At 40.5% G+C, this 16260-nt stretch overlaps 1 protein-coding gene across 1 annotated transcript in view; it reads left to right on the forward strand.

The window, feature by feature from the left end:
- MAPKAPK3 (mitogen-activated protein kinase-activated protein kinase 3) overlaps positions 1-14218 on the forward strand; it is a 52700-nt gene extending 38482 nt beyond the window's left edge. Inside the window, exons 3-11 of the mRNA XM_026857492.1 lie at positions 66-205; positions 1030-1094; positions 3319-3398; positions 5124-5250; positions 6725-6800; positions 6971-7095; positions 9135-9220; positions 11882-11962; positions 13458-14218. Coding sequence (XP_026713293.1) covers positions 66-205; positions 1030-1094; positions 3319-3398; positions 5124-5250; positions 6725-6800; positions 6971-7095; positions 9135-9220; positions 11882-11962; positions 13458-13616 — 939 coding nt within the window. The 3' untranslated portion in view covers positions 13617-14218. The remainder of the gene's footprint in view (positions 1-65; positions 206-1029; positions 1095-3318; positions 3399-5123; positions 5251-6724; positions 6801-6970; positions 7096-9134; positions 9221-11881; positions 11963-13457) is intronic.
- The last annotated feature ends 2042 nt before the right edge of the window (positions 14219-16260 follow it).

Here is a 16260-nt window from a genome sequence, read left to right on the forward strand (position 1 = left end):
TGTGTGCCAATTTAAAGCAGAATGATGCTGGCTCACTGACATTGCTCTTTCCTGTTTCTTTACAGCTCCTGTATGACAATCCAAAAGCCCGTCAGGAAGTAGAGTATCATTGGAGAGCATCAGGTTGTCCCCACATTGTCCATGTCCTGGATGTTTACGAGAATATACATCATGGAAAGAGATGCCTCCTCATTGTGATGGAATGGTATGGACCAGCAGCAGCCCCCCACCAGGGGCTTGAGGGGGTGGAGAGAGGGGGAGAATGTGTTGGTTTAGATGAGATTTAGGTCAGCTTTCTCAGCAGCATGATTTTGGTTTGCACAGCAAATCTTTTGTTGTCTTTATGGAACTGGTAGGGAAATGTGTATCTGCTCCAGCCATCTTGTATGATGGAAAAATGAGGAACCTTAACCAGAAAATAAATTTTCCTTGTACTCCATTGCAATTGTCCTCATTAAAGCCTTGACTAATTAATACAATCTTGAAAGATATGTCTCTACAAATATGATATGCTTTGATTGTGATTGGCTTCCAATTTCAGTTGTTAATCCAATGGTCTGACATGATCCTCTTTGCTACTATTTTGACTTTTAACTTTTCCTATTCTCTCCTTGATCTGTAATACCATGATTACTGCCTTCTTCACTGGGGATAAATTAATAATCCTTTTCAGTGTATTTGCTTCCTTCTTTCTTTTTTCTTCATCTCCAATCCTTAGATAAAATAACACTACTGTCAGACTCCCAGTACCAGCATATCTGACTTCCCAACTATGTGTGTGATATTCCTTGTGACAGAGTACATTAACTGAAATCATCAAAACTCTTTGGTCTTGTTCTGTTTTCTATTTATTCCATATGACAATGTGCATTGATCCAAATGAGTGTGGTGTTTAGGAAGCATTGGCATAGAAGACAGCCTGTAATCTCTTCTAATCTGTTCCTGCCATGGTTCTGTGCACAGTCAGGTGTTAATGTGAACTCTTCTGCTCATATAAGGTGGGGGATTTATTTGTGTTCTTTGTTTCAGCATGGAGGGAGGAGAGCTGTTTAGCAGGATCCAGGAGAGAGGAGATCAAGCTTTCACTGAGAGAGGTGAAAAATTGCAAGTTTAATTTTGAAGTTTCTTAAAGATTGCTTCTTCCTTTCTCTGTGCCTCGCTTAGTTCCCTTGCAGGAATTTTTCTTTGATTTAATTTTTGTTTGTTTGTTTTAATTTTCTATCCAACTCTCTATTAAATTTTCTGTCCAACTCTGTTATTTTTTAAAGTTCTGAAGTTTTAAAATCAGGAATTACCAGAATTGGCCAAGTTCAGGAACAATGTGTAAGGTTTAGAGGAAAATTCTTCATACAAATCTGCTCAGCTTCTTCATCTCTGAAGCACTGCAGCCTCTGTTACTCTAGTCCCTGGTCTCCTGCCAGACCACCTCTAACATGATCAATGCAGCTCCTACTGCGATTTCTCTTCTGGCTGCCCCTCAAGCAGCATCACTCACTGGGAACAGCTATACTGTTAGGTGATGAATACAATGAGCAAATCACATTTGATGAAACATCTCTTATTCAAGGGTTTTTGAGCACTACTTGAAAGGAAGTGTTATTAGCCACACTGTAAACAAGCCTGCTCATCTGTAATAGGAACTATGTGCAAGTTCAAAGACCTGCTATGAGTCAGTGGCAGAGCTTGCAGCACAGTCGTCTTGCCATTTTTATTGTCTTTGCAATTTATTATTTGCAGAGTACCACAGGTGTGCTTGACTGTGGTTCTCCTTGCTCATTCACAACAGACAAGAGCTTGTTTCTGCTCAGGAGTAAAAATGTTAGTGCTTGTAACTAGAATCATGACAAAACTATTATTAGAAGAAAATCTTACTATGACTGGTTTGCAGGCCTGGTATAGAGGCAAGGCTTTTTCTGATCCTGTGTTTCCTAGCCTGGAATGAATCCTTTATGTGGTATGAGACTTGTGTAGGGAAAACAAGCGCTTATTTTCAGGAACTTTATTTGTTCCTCTCTAAAATACAAGATTCCATGGGGGAAACTGGTTCTGTGATCATTAGTGACTCCACTCTACTAAAAATGTGATTTTTCTACATTAAGTACCATTGTATAACATTCTAAATACTTACTCAGAAGCCATCTGGGAGTGTTAAACAAAAAAAAACACCTTAATTTTTTCCTGAGATAAATGAGCCCTGTTCCACTGAATTCCCCAGGTTCACTGGCAGTTTATGTATCAGCCACAACTTCCCATTAGGAGCCAGGATTTTTGGCCTGGTCCAGGAAGGAGAAGGGTTGTGCAAGGTTTTATACAAAGAAGATGAGTGTTTCTGCCTTCTGATTTTCCTTGCCTGAGATTGTGTAATTTCAAGTCATGTGAAGAAGGATTTCAGGTTACACTACAAGAATTTCTACCTTTTCTCTCACTACTGCAGATGAGGTTTCTACCTATGCAGAAAACAGAGGATCAGGTTGAAGTTGCTAATTCTATTTTCTTGTCAAAGGAGATAATATAATGCTCATTTAATATATATAATATACTCTATAATATAGTGGAGATAACATAATGCTTACTTAGTACAATGGGAATGTCACTCCTCCCTGCTGTGAAACCTCTCCCTGTGTAACTGAACTCTTCTAGAGTTCACTAGTACTGATGCTGCAAGGCAGATCACCAACCACTAGAATTTCCCACTGGGGTTATGTTAAATTTTAGAAACATATTATTTCCAAGGTGGCAGTTTGGGCTTTGCAGAATAGAACTGTTGATTTTGTTTCTCCCGAGGAAGAACTTCTAAAGACAGTGAGGAATTAAGATGTGACCTATCCTAAAATTACTATATTGTTATGTTGCTCTATTTTTAGAAAATCTGTTAGATCCTCCTATTACTCCTGAACTAGAAGCTGAAAGTTAAACTTCTGTTTCGGACAACCAAGGACATGTCCTGGACAATCAGGGATATGTCCTGGTTGGGGCTCCTTTCTCCACAGTCTTCATGTTGCTTGCGTACCTGCTCTGCTCTTGCTGCTTTTCTGGTGAGCAAATTAAAGCACAGATTTACAAGCTCATAAAAAGCAGGAGTCTCAACCATTCAGTTGCAGTGCCTGCTCAGGAGGAGGGCTGAGCAGCCGGGGAATTGGGGGGGTATGGTTGCCTGCAAAACCAAAACACAGCTGTTAGGGCTAATTTTAGGTTTTCTAGTCTTGACGCTAGCCCTGTATTCCAGCAGGCTGTTTGTAAGTCATAAGCATTCCCAAGCATGTCCCTGACTTACAGTGGGAATGTTAATGTGACCTTTCTCTAAAATTATATTTATAGAGGCCTCTGAAATAATGAGAGACATCGGAACAGCCATCCAGTATCTGCATTCAATGAACATTGCCCATAGAGATGTCAAGGTGAGGCCTGAAGGGGTGTGGGCAGGGAGAAAAGAGCATAAGGCAGAAAAACAAATGGGCAGTGGTGGTTTAAATAGAACTAGGAGTACAATCAGATGGTCAAAGTGTTCCTATTCCTCTGCCAGTGTGAGGAAGGGATCTGTTCACAACTAGTTTGCAACTAGTCAAAGGTCAGAATATTCATGTATGCGAATGCATTCCGGTTGTGTACTAATGCAAAAGAATCCGGTGATAGTTGGATGGTTAATTAAAGAGGTAGTACCAACTTGCAGTCCAGTTAATTAACCAGAAAATAGCACTGCCTGAAGTGAACTTGTACTAGATGCTATACCTCTGTGTATGGTCTTTGCCAGTTATTAGTAGTTTTCAGAATCATACCCACACCACCCCCCGAAAAAAAAACAACAAAACCAACACCAAAACCCCCTTCAGAAACAGGAGAAATAATACCAATTCCATGCATCCAACCCACTTTAATAGTATATGTAAATATTGGGAAAATTGGAAGATCTCAATTACTAACATGTGGAACAGTTTGCTTTATTAGCTAGTTTATACTCAGCTCTTGTTGTAGAGATTTGACAGGGTTTGTAGTATTGTATTTTGGTTTAATTCAAACAAAGTCAAGGTAGTTGCACCAAGGCATCTCTAGCGCAGCCATACGACAGTGTGATGGAATGTGCTGGGTGGAGAGTAGGTCACATAATGATAGACTGAGGCATCTGATTGATTCTGCTGTTCTGAGTTTGTGCATTTTCTACAGATGCTTCTGTGTGTTTAGCTGGAGGGAGAACTGCTGTTTCTTGGTGTCACTGAGGGGTGTGTTTGAGAGTTCTTTAGGTAGGAGCTAGAGAGTGACTTAACAGTTCAGAGACTAAAAATCTATTCACTTTTATGGAGCTATGTGTCATTGCCTATCACCAGCACAGAAATGGAAGCGCATAGACAAACACCCCCTACATACACTCAGTGAACTAACACAGAAATGGTTCAAATTGCTTAATAAATCCTAAATCCTGGGTTTTTTTCATCAAGCCCTTCCTTCTGTATGTCCCTAAACACCACCAAGAGAGAGGGCAAAGCTTCCTTGTGACTGAAAAACTGGAAGACAAGTTTGAACAATTGCAGGTTCTGGAGATGTGCCGTTGTCCCTGTTCTTGTTTACAAGAGCTTTTACTTCCCTCTGTGCCACTTCTGGCTTTGGAGAGCCTTTATGGAGCGTGGAGCAAGAGTGGAATCAACTCAGGTTTCAGGAGACAGAGGAGGGGGGGAGCAGGAAGGGGACTGTGTATCAGTTGATTCTGATGGAGTTATGTCAGTTGCTCCTTGAGAGTTTTAGGACTTCTCTTGTCTTCTGCCTCAGCTACTTGAGTGCAGTACGAAGTGCTGTCAGATCAGCTGGTGTTGATCAGACAGAACAATCCTTGTAAGTGCAGTGACCTAGAGAGAGGTTCAAGAAGCCAGACTTGACCCTCATCGGACCCGATGAGACTCTTGTGATTTGCTCTCCTAAATACCATGTTGAGAAGGATGTTGATTCTTAGTGTGAGCAAAAATGCTACATGTCAGGAGGGAACTTTCTGCCTGGTGTGGTGGGGATGTGAGAGAAGTAAGAATATGCAGATGTTGGTGGTGATCCAGGCAAGTGGGAATAGTTTGACCTTTCAGCTCATTAGAGACATCTCTTCATTGTCCAGTTTATCCTTTCTCTTGGTGACCTTTCAGCCTGAAAACTTGCTTTACACATCTAAAGAGAAGGATGCTGTACTCAAACTCACAGACTTCGGCTTTGCCAAAGAAACCACTGTACAAAACGCACTGCAGACCCCCTGTTACACTCCTTATTATGTGGGTAAGTCATCTAAGATGCATTACTTTTGTGTTTCAATCTGTCATCTCTCCCCTTATAGCAGGTCTGTGGGCTGTAGGAATGGATGGAAAATCTTCTGTTGTGGATGTAATGCAGAGAGGTAGCCTGCAGAATTTAAACTGGGATCCAGTCCAAACCTAGTCTGGTTTCAGTACAGTTCAGTGCTCCTGCTTTCTTCCATGGTTGCAGAGGAAACAGCCTTAACAGGGGATGCAAATGAGAATCAACGAGAGAGAACATGTTGCTTCTGATTACACTTGAAGTAATCCTGATGTTTCCTCTGAATGATGCAATAAAAGCCATAATTTGAACTCAACTTCATGATTATTTGGGTGTTTCCTTGTAACACTTCCCTTAGCTTAACTAATGCAATAAAAGAGAATGGGGAGAGTATTGCCTCAGCTATAAAGCTTCTTAAAGCTGGCAAATGGAGGAATTAGCAATAAAAGACCAATGTGACTTAATCACAGCTGAATTTTTGCCTGCAATGTGTGCAAAGACAGAGCACTGTGTAATGAAGGCCACATCAGACTGTCCTTTATGCACTCATTTTAGAGTGTGTCCGTTTTGGTCTTTGAGTTAATAGTCATTCACCATATGGTATGACTGAGGCAGTCCATGCTTGGAATGTCTTTGGAGGAAAAAAGGACAATTTTTTTGAATAATTGGTTCTCTTCTACAATGTAAGTTTTTATATTTTTTTGTATTGAAAGATACTGTTATTCACTGTTAGCAGATAATTACCATAGCACTGTTTTTTTTCTGATACTTTCTTCTATATTTCTGTAAACCAGGATTAGTGATAAAACATTAAGGAATTTATGCATATATGTTTTTATGCCTTTGTTTTTGTATATAGACAAGCTGACATTTCCCTTCTCAACACCTTTTTATAAACCAGCATGATTGCTCATATGTTTAGAGAATCATTTTCCTTACAAAATGAAGCTCCCTGCCAGTTCACCTGCCCCAGGGAAAAAAAAAAAAATCATCCCCTCTAAATGTCTCTCTCTATAATTTTGCTCTGGAGGCCAAAGAAAAATACATTGCTCTGGGTTGCTGGAGCTAAACACATTCCACCTAGGTATCGTTCAAAATTTTATCACAGCTCAAGTAGATCCTTTCTGTTCTGATTTCTCGAACATATGCTCCTGCCTCTTTCAGTGCAGTGTCTCCCTGTACACATTTAGCTATAGCTCCTTCTGCTTTTCTGTAATCTTAGTACTCTCTTAGGCAGAGAGACACTAAGGTGAAGAGTAGGGCATTTTGCCAGCTCCATTCCTCCTTTTTAAAGCTACATTAGATGTGTTTAGGAACTTGTCAATAGAAAATACTACCCAGTTCCTGCTATGAGTTGCATTTTTTTAATGCCTCTGATGTTTGTGGTTCAAGTATGTGATGGAGATGAAAGGAAATATCTGGGACTCTGTTAATTTCTGGTTTTAATCTTTTTTAGCCCCAGAAGTCCTTGGTCCTGAGAAGTATGACAAATCATGTGACATGTGGTCATTGGGTGTCATTACATATATTCTGTAAGTATTTGGAAAGAGGCTTGATGAACAGAAAAAGGACACATCTTGTTAAATCTGCACTTAGAAGTAATTAGTCGCTAGGATCATTCAAGCTGCAGAAGAATATAAACTTATATGGGACTTTGAAAGGACTTTGCTAGTTATAAGAGTTCTTTTGTCCACTCTTACAGCCTGTGTGGGTTCCCTCCATTCTACTCAAACACTGGTCAAGCCATTTCTCCAGGGATGAAGAGACGAATTCGGATGGGGCAATATGGGTTTCCCAATCCAGAGTGGGCTGAAGTATCAGAGGAAGGTAACAATGCTCGCTGCTACTGATGAGTATGTGCATGGTGTGCAGTGGTGGAGTGCTTGCAAGAGACTGTTTCTAAAAACCTGTCTTAGTTTCTGTTTCTCTTTCTTTTAGAATTTAAATTAATTTTTTGTAAGGTGATACAGAGAATGACTGGGAACTCAGATACTAGCCAGCAACCAAAGTATTACAGAAAGTAACTGACTACTGAAAACTTTCTTTAAAATTCCAGCTAGTGCTAGTGAATGCTGAGATTAAGCGCTCTGGAAACAAAAGTCCTTAATCCTGAGAAAGGAGACTGCCAGGACAGCTGCAATACAAGCTGAGTTGGAAGAAAGGCAAACTGTTTTAAGAACTCATTCAGGATTTGCCCTGCTTGGTGATACAGCCAGCAAGGATGGCAAGTTTTCATGCTAGGTTTTTGTGATGTGGGATCTTGCCAGCCACCACTTCAATCAAGGTCAACAATTTATTTTGTATAAGTCATTGACCAAAGCTGCTGCTGTTCAGCAGTGACCTGGATGGACTCAAACCAGTGTCCTGAAAGTGGATGGTTTTGATTCCCTCTTATTCTGACAGTTTCATAGGCTGGAAGTCTCATCTGCCCTTCATATTAGAGAGAAAGGTCAGCAATTTATGGGCACATCTTTTTCTCTAACAAGCCCTTTAAATTGCTGTGGCTAACATCCTGTTATTGTCTGCTGTTTAGCAATAACAAATTATCATTGGATAATACTGTGATCTGTGGCATTTTAACCCCTCATTGGATCTCATGGCTACATGTGCAGTACAGACTACTGAACATTAATAAAGGAAGATGTTTTACTTAGAGGTTTCTGGCTTAATATTTTGTCTGCCTTGGGTATTGTTCATATTACAGCAGTTATTAAAATGCTAGGGGAACTTGGTGAGAGAATGCTTGGAAAATTTGTAGGGTTTCTGTATGCTTGCCTGAATGAAAATAGGTGCCCTCTGTTTTTGAACCTATTAAGATCTGATAGTTCATGTGTATTCTTTTAGGCTGATCAGGCACCCTCAGCAGACTGCTTCTTTTTGCCCTCGTTTGTACTGTTCTTTTCATAGTTTTCTTTATATAATCGTTGTGGTGTTTCATCATCTGTGGAGGCTTTCTCTAAATTGCCCTCCAGCTTCCTGTAATCATCTTAACAGGCTCTGTTTGTGGTCCCCTCCTTTTGTTTCCTTGTCCATTTTAGACTCCAGGTAATTTCTCCTGTAAAACTCCTTTGTGGCCTCTCTTGACAAGCTAAGTCTCAACTTGTAGCTCTGGCAGCTTCTTACAAGCATTTAGTCATCTTGCATCAAATGTGTCTAAAAAAGCCCTCTTATTCAGAAGTTTTTCTAGGTTCCCCCTAAGGAAGTTATGTGTGAGGCTTTCTAAATAAAGTCCCTTGAATGTAGTGTTTCCAGACTGTCCACCCGCATTAATGAAACTCCGGTCTAGACTCTCTTATCTCAGTTACTTAGTATTCTTGCACTGGCAGATACCATGTTCACAGAAAGCTACTGCAAAACCTGTTTGTACAATCCATTTCTTTGACTTTGTCCTTTTAGTGGCCTCTCAGTCATCAAAGAAAAGTTTATTGTCCTTTTTTTTTTTCCACAGCCTGTACTAGTTTTTGTCTTCTATCATTTCTCAAAATACCAGTTTATGCATTCATTCAGCCTATAATGGCAAGCATGTCACCATCTTTCAGACAGGCAGCTTAACAGCTTTCTGTTCCTGTGTTTCTCTTTTTCTCAAGTTCTTGCTCTCAAAACAGTTGGTTTGGTGATGTAGATGGCATAGCTGGATTTCCCAATCCTTTGTCTTTCCTTCTTACCTCTTGTTGTGGATGTTTCCCTGTTCTGCCTCTTTAAACATAGTAACCTACCACACTGTACATGGCTTCTTAATATGGTAACAGCAACAGGTATGTGTTTTGAGTTCTGCAAAGTTATCTTTCTTCAGTCAGCAGGTCTTGGTGTCCTCAAGGTTACTTGAGTAGTAGACTACAGCATGCCATGTTGGTCCTGTTTTTCAGCCAAACAGCTGATTCGCCATTTACTGAAGACTGACCCAACAGAGAGGATGACGGTTTCTCAGTTTATGAATCATCCTTGGATTAATGTGAGTTTCATATCTCTTTATACAAGATGAATTCTAACATGCAAAACATTCTAACATGCACAGCAAGAGAAGGATGGTGATTACTGTTAATAACTTAATTAACCTAACGTGCCCTCCACAGAGGGTCATCTGCCTGTAGAACCACAATTCTTTTTGGTGTTACCAGAGGACACTAAGAGAGAGACACCCACAATAGCATCCTTGGAAGCAAAAGCTGAATGTATCTATATCTTCTGTGAGCATGCAGTCACTGTTGACTCTGCAGCATATGCATGTGTTACTCTCCTTAAAAATATAAAAATAAACTGTATGTACTTACTTCATCAGTGCAGGATTTAGAGAGCTATTATTGGTGGTCTCAGGCACCATTGTGCTTAGCTGTGTTAGTGTGAACACAGTCTTCTGCTTAGTGGGAATTTTCATCCTTGGCAGAGTTTGGAAATGCTGGGGGGAGGAGCAAGGGTCTCGGCTTAGTGCCTGGTAAGAGGCTGACGAATAGCATGGTACACAGAGTTATTAATGGTCCCAGTTCAGGTTACGTTCTATGACTTGGTTGAGTTTACTTTTCCTTAAAAAAATGGGTTTTGGGAAAAAAGAATAAAAAACCCTAATAATACAAAACTATTTCAGACAAGAATCCCAGGAGATACCAGGCTGAGTTTCAAAGTATCTTCTCTGCTTTGTAGGTGTCACTCAAAATAATACATTATACTTCTCTTATTTGTGCCTTAAAGGACACCAGTTTTATTCTCACTGCCCAAAAAATCATCAGCCAGGAACAGAATCACTTGAACTGTAGAATGCCCTTTTATCTGTGTATGCTGATCCTCAGAGGAAGGGGCAGAAACAGAGGCATGGTTAACAGTCAGCATTTCTGTAATGCCTGCTTGAAGATCTGAAAGCTCTTAGAATCTTATAGTAATGTAGCTGTGTAACATCCTGATGAAGCAGATGTCTTCATTTACAGTTGTGAAATCTGAGAAATTAAGGTAACAAAGACTCTGTAGAACTAGAACGTAACTTAGACAATGTTTCTAAGTCTTTTTTAACCAAATAAAAATGTGATCGCTGTTCAGAATACCTCCAGCTTTAAGTGTTTGAAGACCCAAGAAGGAGGTGTTTCAGGAGTCAGCAGGCGATGAATTTTAACAGAATGAGTGCCTAATAGCTAAGGAAGCTACCACCTACAGCGACACATGTTACTTGAAATATGCATATAACCAATTAATGAGGAGGAGATTAGAGACAAGGTCTATAGACTGCTGCACCAAAGAGCTGTGCTAGAATACTGCTCCTGGAAGCATGCTCTAGGAGCTGCAGATTGGCCTGCCTTTCTGCTGAAGCTATTGTTCCCATGAGGCAGAGGGAGGGAGAAGGAAAGACCAACATAGTGAATGTCTGTGTCCTTCCTTTTTAAATATCCCTGAATGTGAACATATATGGGGAGATGCCTTGCACAAGTAGTGGAGGAGAGTGCTTGTCTCTCCTATTTTTTCCTTCTTTTTTAATTAGATAGATGGCAGAAGTATTATTGTGGACTGTGCAAAAATTATCAATTTGGATGGAGCACATAATCCTCTAGTTAGCTTGTAGGTAAGATTTTTTTAACAAGGAGCAGCTCACAGCAGATAGGAGGGCACCTTCAACACCTGCTCAGGGGCACCACTAAAGCCAGCCTGCTGGTTTTCCATTTCTCTTGTCCCAGCTGTACTTGATAAAACTATACCCTGGCCAGCTGGGTTCTTTTTCCAGGGGCTGCAGGCATCATGATTTCTGTTTCCATTTCTGTAAATACTGAAGTGCTGCTGTTAGCTCGGTGGAGTATAAGCACTGCTTCCGATGTAATGCTTATTTTACAGTGACATGTACAGGGATCTCCTTAGACTTTGCTGACATGCAGCTGTCTTTGGTGTAGGACACCAGAGTAGTAAACAGCAAGTTTGGGTAGAAAGTGTAAGGAAGATAGAATATCCAAGTGAAATTATAGTTTGGGTTATGGACTGGCAAGAAATACCATGATTCTTGCTGAATTTAGCTAGGGAACTGTGCTTTGTGCTTTAGAAATTGTACCTTATTCTAATTTAATGTATCTACTGATCTTTCATGGCAGGTGAGCATAGATCTCAGTTTTATGTGGAAGAGCATCTCAGGTGATGCACAGTCTTCTGGACTGTGCCTTACTCTGAATAATGGTATCATTTCCTCTTTTGGGCATACTTAATGATCTGATGAACTGCTAATCTCAGTTAATGTATATGTACAAGAAAATTTCTCCTACAACAAATCCTGGAAGATAAAGGTCAAATGAACCACTTTAAAACATTGACTAATGAATAATGAAATGATAGTTAAAATCTAAAATGTACATAAAAATTCATCCAACACAGTGTTATTGGTTGGACTGAACGGGAGCAGAGTGAAAGAAACTCAGTACTGATTTCTCTCTCCTTTTGTTCTTTAAAGATACTGTTGTGTGGGGACCATAGTCCTTTTCTACCTCACATGAATTCGCTTGTGGAGTGATTGGAAACGTGACTAATGAGGGCCACCAAAGGACATTAGATAAAGTTTTATGCCCTCCATACACATAGAAGAGCAAGCAGTCACTTTCCAAATGTGATTTTGCAGAAAACTTCTTTTGGTATTTTTCCCTTTCGTTAGAGATCAATGGCAGTGCCACCAACTCCTCTTCATACCGCACGGGTCCTGCAAGAGGATAAAGACCACTGGGATGAAGTTAAAGTGAGTCAATCATAGTTCAGATTTCTTGAAGTCAAGTCTGGTAAGAGATTAGATGGGATGGCTTCTCTGCATATGCTTATTTCCTTGGGGATTGTCACCAATTTGAATACAACCATATAAAACAAGGAAAGTAAAAAAAGTCTTGGTTGGAACAGTAGTGTATATGATAACTGTTAAACAGAAATAAAAATACAACTATTTGAGCTTCATCTGACACCTTACAGCTGTGCCAAATATCAACAAAGCTGGTGTTTATGATCAAAGATATTAATGATGCTGCCTGCTAAGCCACTGTATTAACCACAGAGGAGAAGGGACAGTGTTGAGTGAGTTTGAAGTTCATTATATTGAAGTGAAGTATGATGAAAATATAGGGGGACAGGGTGGAAGGTTGAGCTGCATTCTGTTTTTTTGCTCTGTTCTTGTATTGCTAAATAACCTTAGCCTTGTCTTGCTATGACATTTGGGAATGGGAGGCAGAAAAAGATCTGTCTTTCCTTTAACCTAACCAGGTGCCTCGCCTACTGTCTGTACTGATGACAGCTGAATACTTCCTGCAAAGTGAAACTATAGGGCAGACTAAAAGTTGTTTGCAAGCTTTAACCCTTTCCTGCTGGCCTTTATCAGTTTGGCATGCTTTTACAATTAATTCTGAATTTTCTGCACTTACAGTGCTTGACATTTTGACGATTGCAACATTCCTGTAGTGTATTTTACAGATTACTGATTTTATTTAAATTACTGATGTGTAGTCTCAGCTGTTGAGCTATGTAACGGTAAAATTTCATAGGACCCAGGCAACATTTGCATCCTGAGTCAAAGAAATCAAACAGATATTTTCACTTAGCCTTCTTCATTTCCATGTTTCTGAGAACTTCTTATGCTTGTGCTTTGTATAGGTCCCAGAGGTATTCCTTTGGGCCACTGACATTCCCATATTTAATCGTTTTTCCTTTCCTTAACTAAATACTTAGACATTCATTTACTTAAGCAGGTTTTTGTTCACAACCTTATTAAAAAGTTTAAAATTCACCTGCACTTAAACATTAATTCAAACTAAAGAAGCATGTGAATTTGAAACACATACTTTTAACTGTGTGAACTCTTTATTCTAGTTCCTGCTATCCTGTTTGGTAACAGAGCAAGGAAAGCAGTCTTCCGAGTCTGCTGTGAGAAGCCCAGATTCAGTAGCTGGTGAAGGCCCAGAGCCAGCCAGTATGAAATGCTGGGCATAGGGACATGGTAGAATTTAGGTGAGCAGAGTGTGGTTCTGCATGATCACATATGCAACACTGTGTGAATAGTTCCTCCTGAATGAGTCCATGAATAGAACGAAGCCTTTAGTCATAGTGCAGTGCAGCAGAAAGGGCCTGGCTATTTCTGGCTGTAGTGTAACAGAGGGTTCCTTTTTGTATATTCATCTCCTGGCAGTCGTCTGGGGTGGCTGTGCGCTCTCTGCCTTGGGGTTTTCAATAAATTGCTTCCTTGGTTTCAGGAGGAGATGACCAGCGCTTTGGCTACCATGAGGGTGGACTATGATCAGGTGAAAATCAAAGACTTGAAAACATCCAACAACCGCCTCCTGAACAAACGCCGAAAGAAGCAGAAGCAGGCAGGCACCTCTTCTGCAGCCCCAGGGTGCAATAACCAATGAGAAGAGAAGCCAAGGACCTGTGGGTAGAGGGTAGAAGTTAAAAGGAACAATTTAAAATCAGTACGATCAACTCAGTCTGTACCACAAAGGCAGTGAGACTGTGAAGAAGCTATCCTGCAAAGAGGGAGCAGTGTGAAAGATTACATTTTGATAACTTGAATCAGGGCTTTGCTTTTAAAGGCTAACGTTTATGACATGATTCTGTTGCATATTGCTAGGGAAGGTACAGTAATACCGGAAATGTTACGGGGTTTTGTTTTGGCTTTAACTGTATTGGACAAGAGGAGAGAACAGGAGGCAGTCTCAGCATACTAATGCACTGCAGCTTTAACAGCCATCTACAACAGTAACTTCTGGTGCCATTTTAAACTTGGGAATAGAAAAATTGCTGAGTGTTCTGCTAGGAGTGTTTTAGTAGTTCAAACATGAGTACTGAGAAAAATGTCACTGCTCTTTATACATAAAGTAGCACAGGTGCAGTTCTATTATGGATGCATCTGGACAGCATTTCATGGTAGAATTGGTAATAGTCAGTATTTCCAAACTTACCTCCTATAGTTACAGGTAAATCACATAAACAATAAACAGTTATTCCTGTTACAGGAAAAAGTATCCATACATTTCCATTTTCATGAAGTCTTCATGTAGTCTCATGTGAAGATTTGAGTTTGTCATGGATTCTTATTTGATAACAGGTCAGTTTTCTAAACTGTAACCATTATGTTGTGTCTGTGTTACTGTCAGATCCCTCTCTTGTCATGTTTGTAATTTAAACGGTACTTCATATGAAGAGTTTTAATAAGGATTTAGCTAGTTGAAAGTATCCTGCAGAGAATATTGCTGTTCCTCTTGGACCCACAACCTCTAGGGCACGCAACTGGACTTGCAATTGTGTACGAGACTGCTCTAGAAGAGAGACTTCTGAGATTCACGATGAAGTGGCAACTGCATGTTCTCTGAATGGACCCTGGTGTTTGCCAGCATCCCTTCTGGTAATTATTTCCAGATCCTGTGCCTAAGATGTGCTGATCATAGCAAATTTTGGGGTGATAGGGTTGGTTTGTTTCCTGGGGTCAGGGAGGGGGAGGATGCCACTTTATTTGCAGTGTTTTGTCAATGTTTCTGGATCCAAAGATTTTTGCTACCTAGGGCAGATTACCTATAAGTATATCCACCCATTTTTTTTCCTATTCTAATTCTTGTTTTATGGGATCCTAGCCTTGGTTTGCTAATTTGTTTTACTTTGTGATCAAAATATTTCCTCTCACTGTGTTTTGGGTTTTTTTTTAGTTGAGGTGAAGCAAATATTTGTGAAAGTATTATCAGAGTCTAGGATGAAAATTATGTGCTTCCACTGATGCAGGCAAAAACTACTTTGTGGTAGGTGCACAGAGTACTGGTGTGTTAATAGGCTTGGAAGAATGTTAAAAGACGAAAAGGAAAACAAGGCTCTAGAGAGGATCTGAATCATCAAATCTGACTGCCGCATTGTGTTACCTCCGACAAAGATCAACTCAAGCCTTTGGACCTTGTCTGGGGAGCCCTGTTCCTATCTTCGAAGTGTTGGATGAGACCTCCATTTTTCTTTGTGAACTGGTCATAGGGTTTTATAAACTGATTTTAATAAATCATGTTATGACATTCCTTCCTTCTGTCATCCCTGGTTTTGTTGAGGTGTTGCAGAGTTTATATTGCTTTGCGAGGTACATCTGTGTTGAAGGTGATTGAAAGAAAAAGGAAAGAGTTCAATGATGTCCACATTCACAAGCTACCCAACTTTGATCATTTTTTAAGATTACAAGAGTTTGTTTTTAAATATCAATCTCTGCAGAGATGTATTTTAAAGTTATTTCATGTTTATCTAAGTATCTCTGATTATAGCATGTTTATTTTATCATATTACTGCTATGAATTATGCAAATAATGTTCACTTCCTGTAAATGATAATAGAATGAATGAAGAGTTGTGACACGTTCAGGGTGCAACAGCTGGGATTAGAGTCAGATCCAAGTTTCTGTCACTTTATCCAGATTTTTTGAGGGTGCTATGTATACCACATCCCATCCTGTCCCCCATCAGGGTGATACATGCTCCCACTGTCCCAGTTAATAGGGCAGCCTGTCTGTAATGTGGTGATGTCCTGGCTGCCTTGGGTAGAGCAGTCTTGAGGCTGTTGCAACCTTTTTCTTTTGCTTCTGTCTTGCCCAAATTTTGAGCAGGAACTCTGTTTCCAGCTGGTGCCTTCTTGCTTGTCAGTCCAGTCTGGAGCTTGCAGACTGTTCGTGAGCAGCATCCATGGGGAGCTCTAAAGCACCTTCCTGTGGGTGCCAGGCTGTACCGCACTGCAGCTCAGATGATGATGCACTCGAGCGCAGCACCTTCAGCTTTCAGCCCCTGTAGGGTCAGACAGTAAATAATTAAACTTGGACTAATGGTTCTCGCATTCTACCCTGCAGTGACAACATCCAGGAATACTGTAACGCCCGGGGGGAACCTGAGGAGGGCCTCGGAATGGCAGACACGGCAGCGTGTGCAAGTATGGTCCAGAAGCGTTTGCGCTTGTTTTACAGCTGGAAGGAGGCAGCTCCCTGCGGGCTGGGGGGAGCGCAGGGCCCCTCGGGCCGCGGCCCTGCGCTGCTCTAAC

The sequence above is a fragment of the Athene cunicularia genome (assembly GCF_003259725.1).
Source record: "Athene cunicularia isolate RWA chromosome 12 unlocalized genomic scaffold, athCun1 chr12_part1, whole genome shotgun sequence".
NCBI lineage: Eukaryota > Metazoa > Chordata > Aves > Strigiformes > Strigidae > Athene > Athene cunicularia.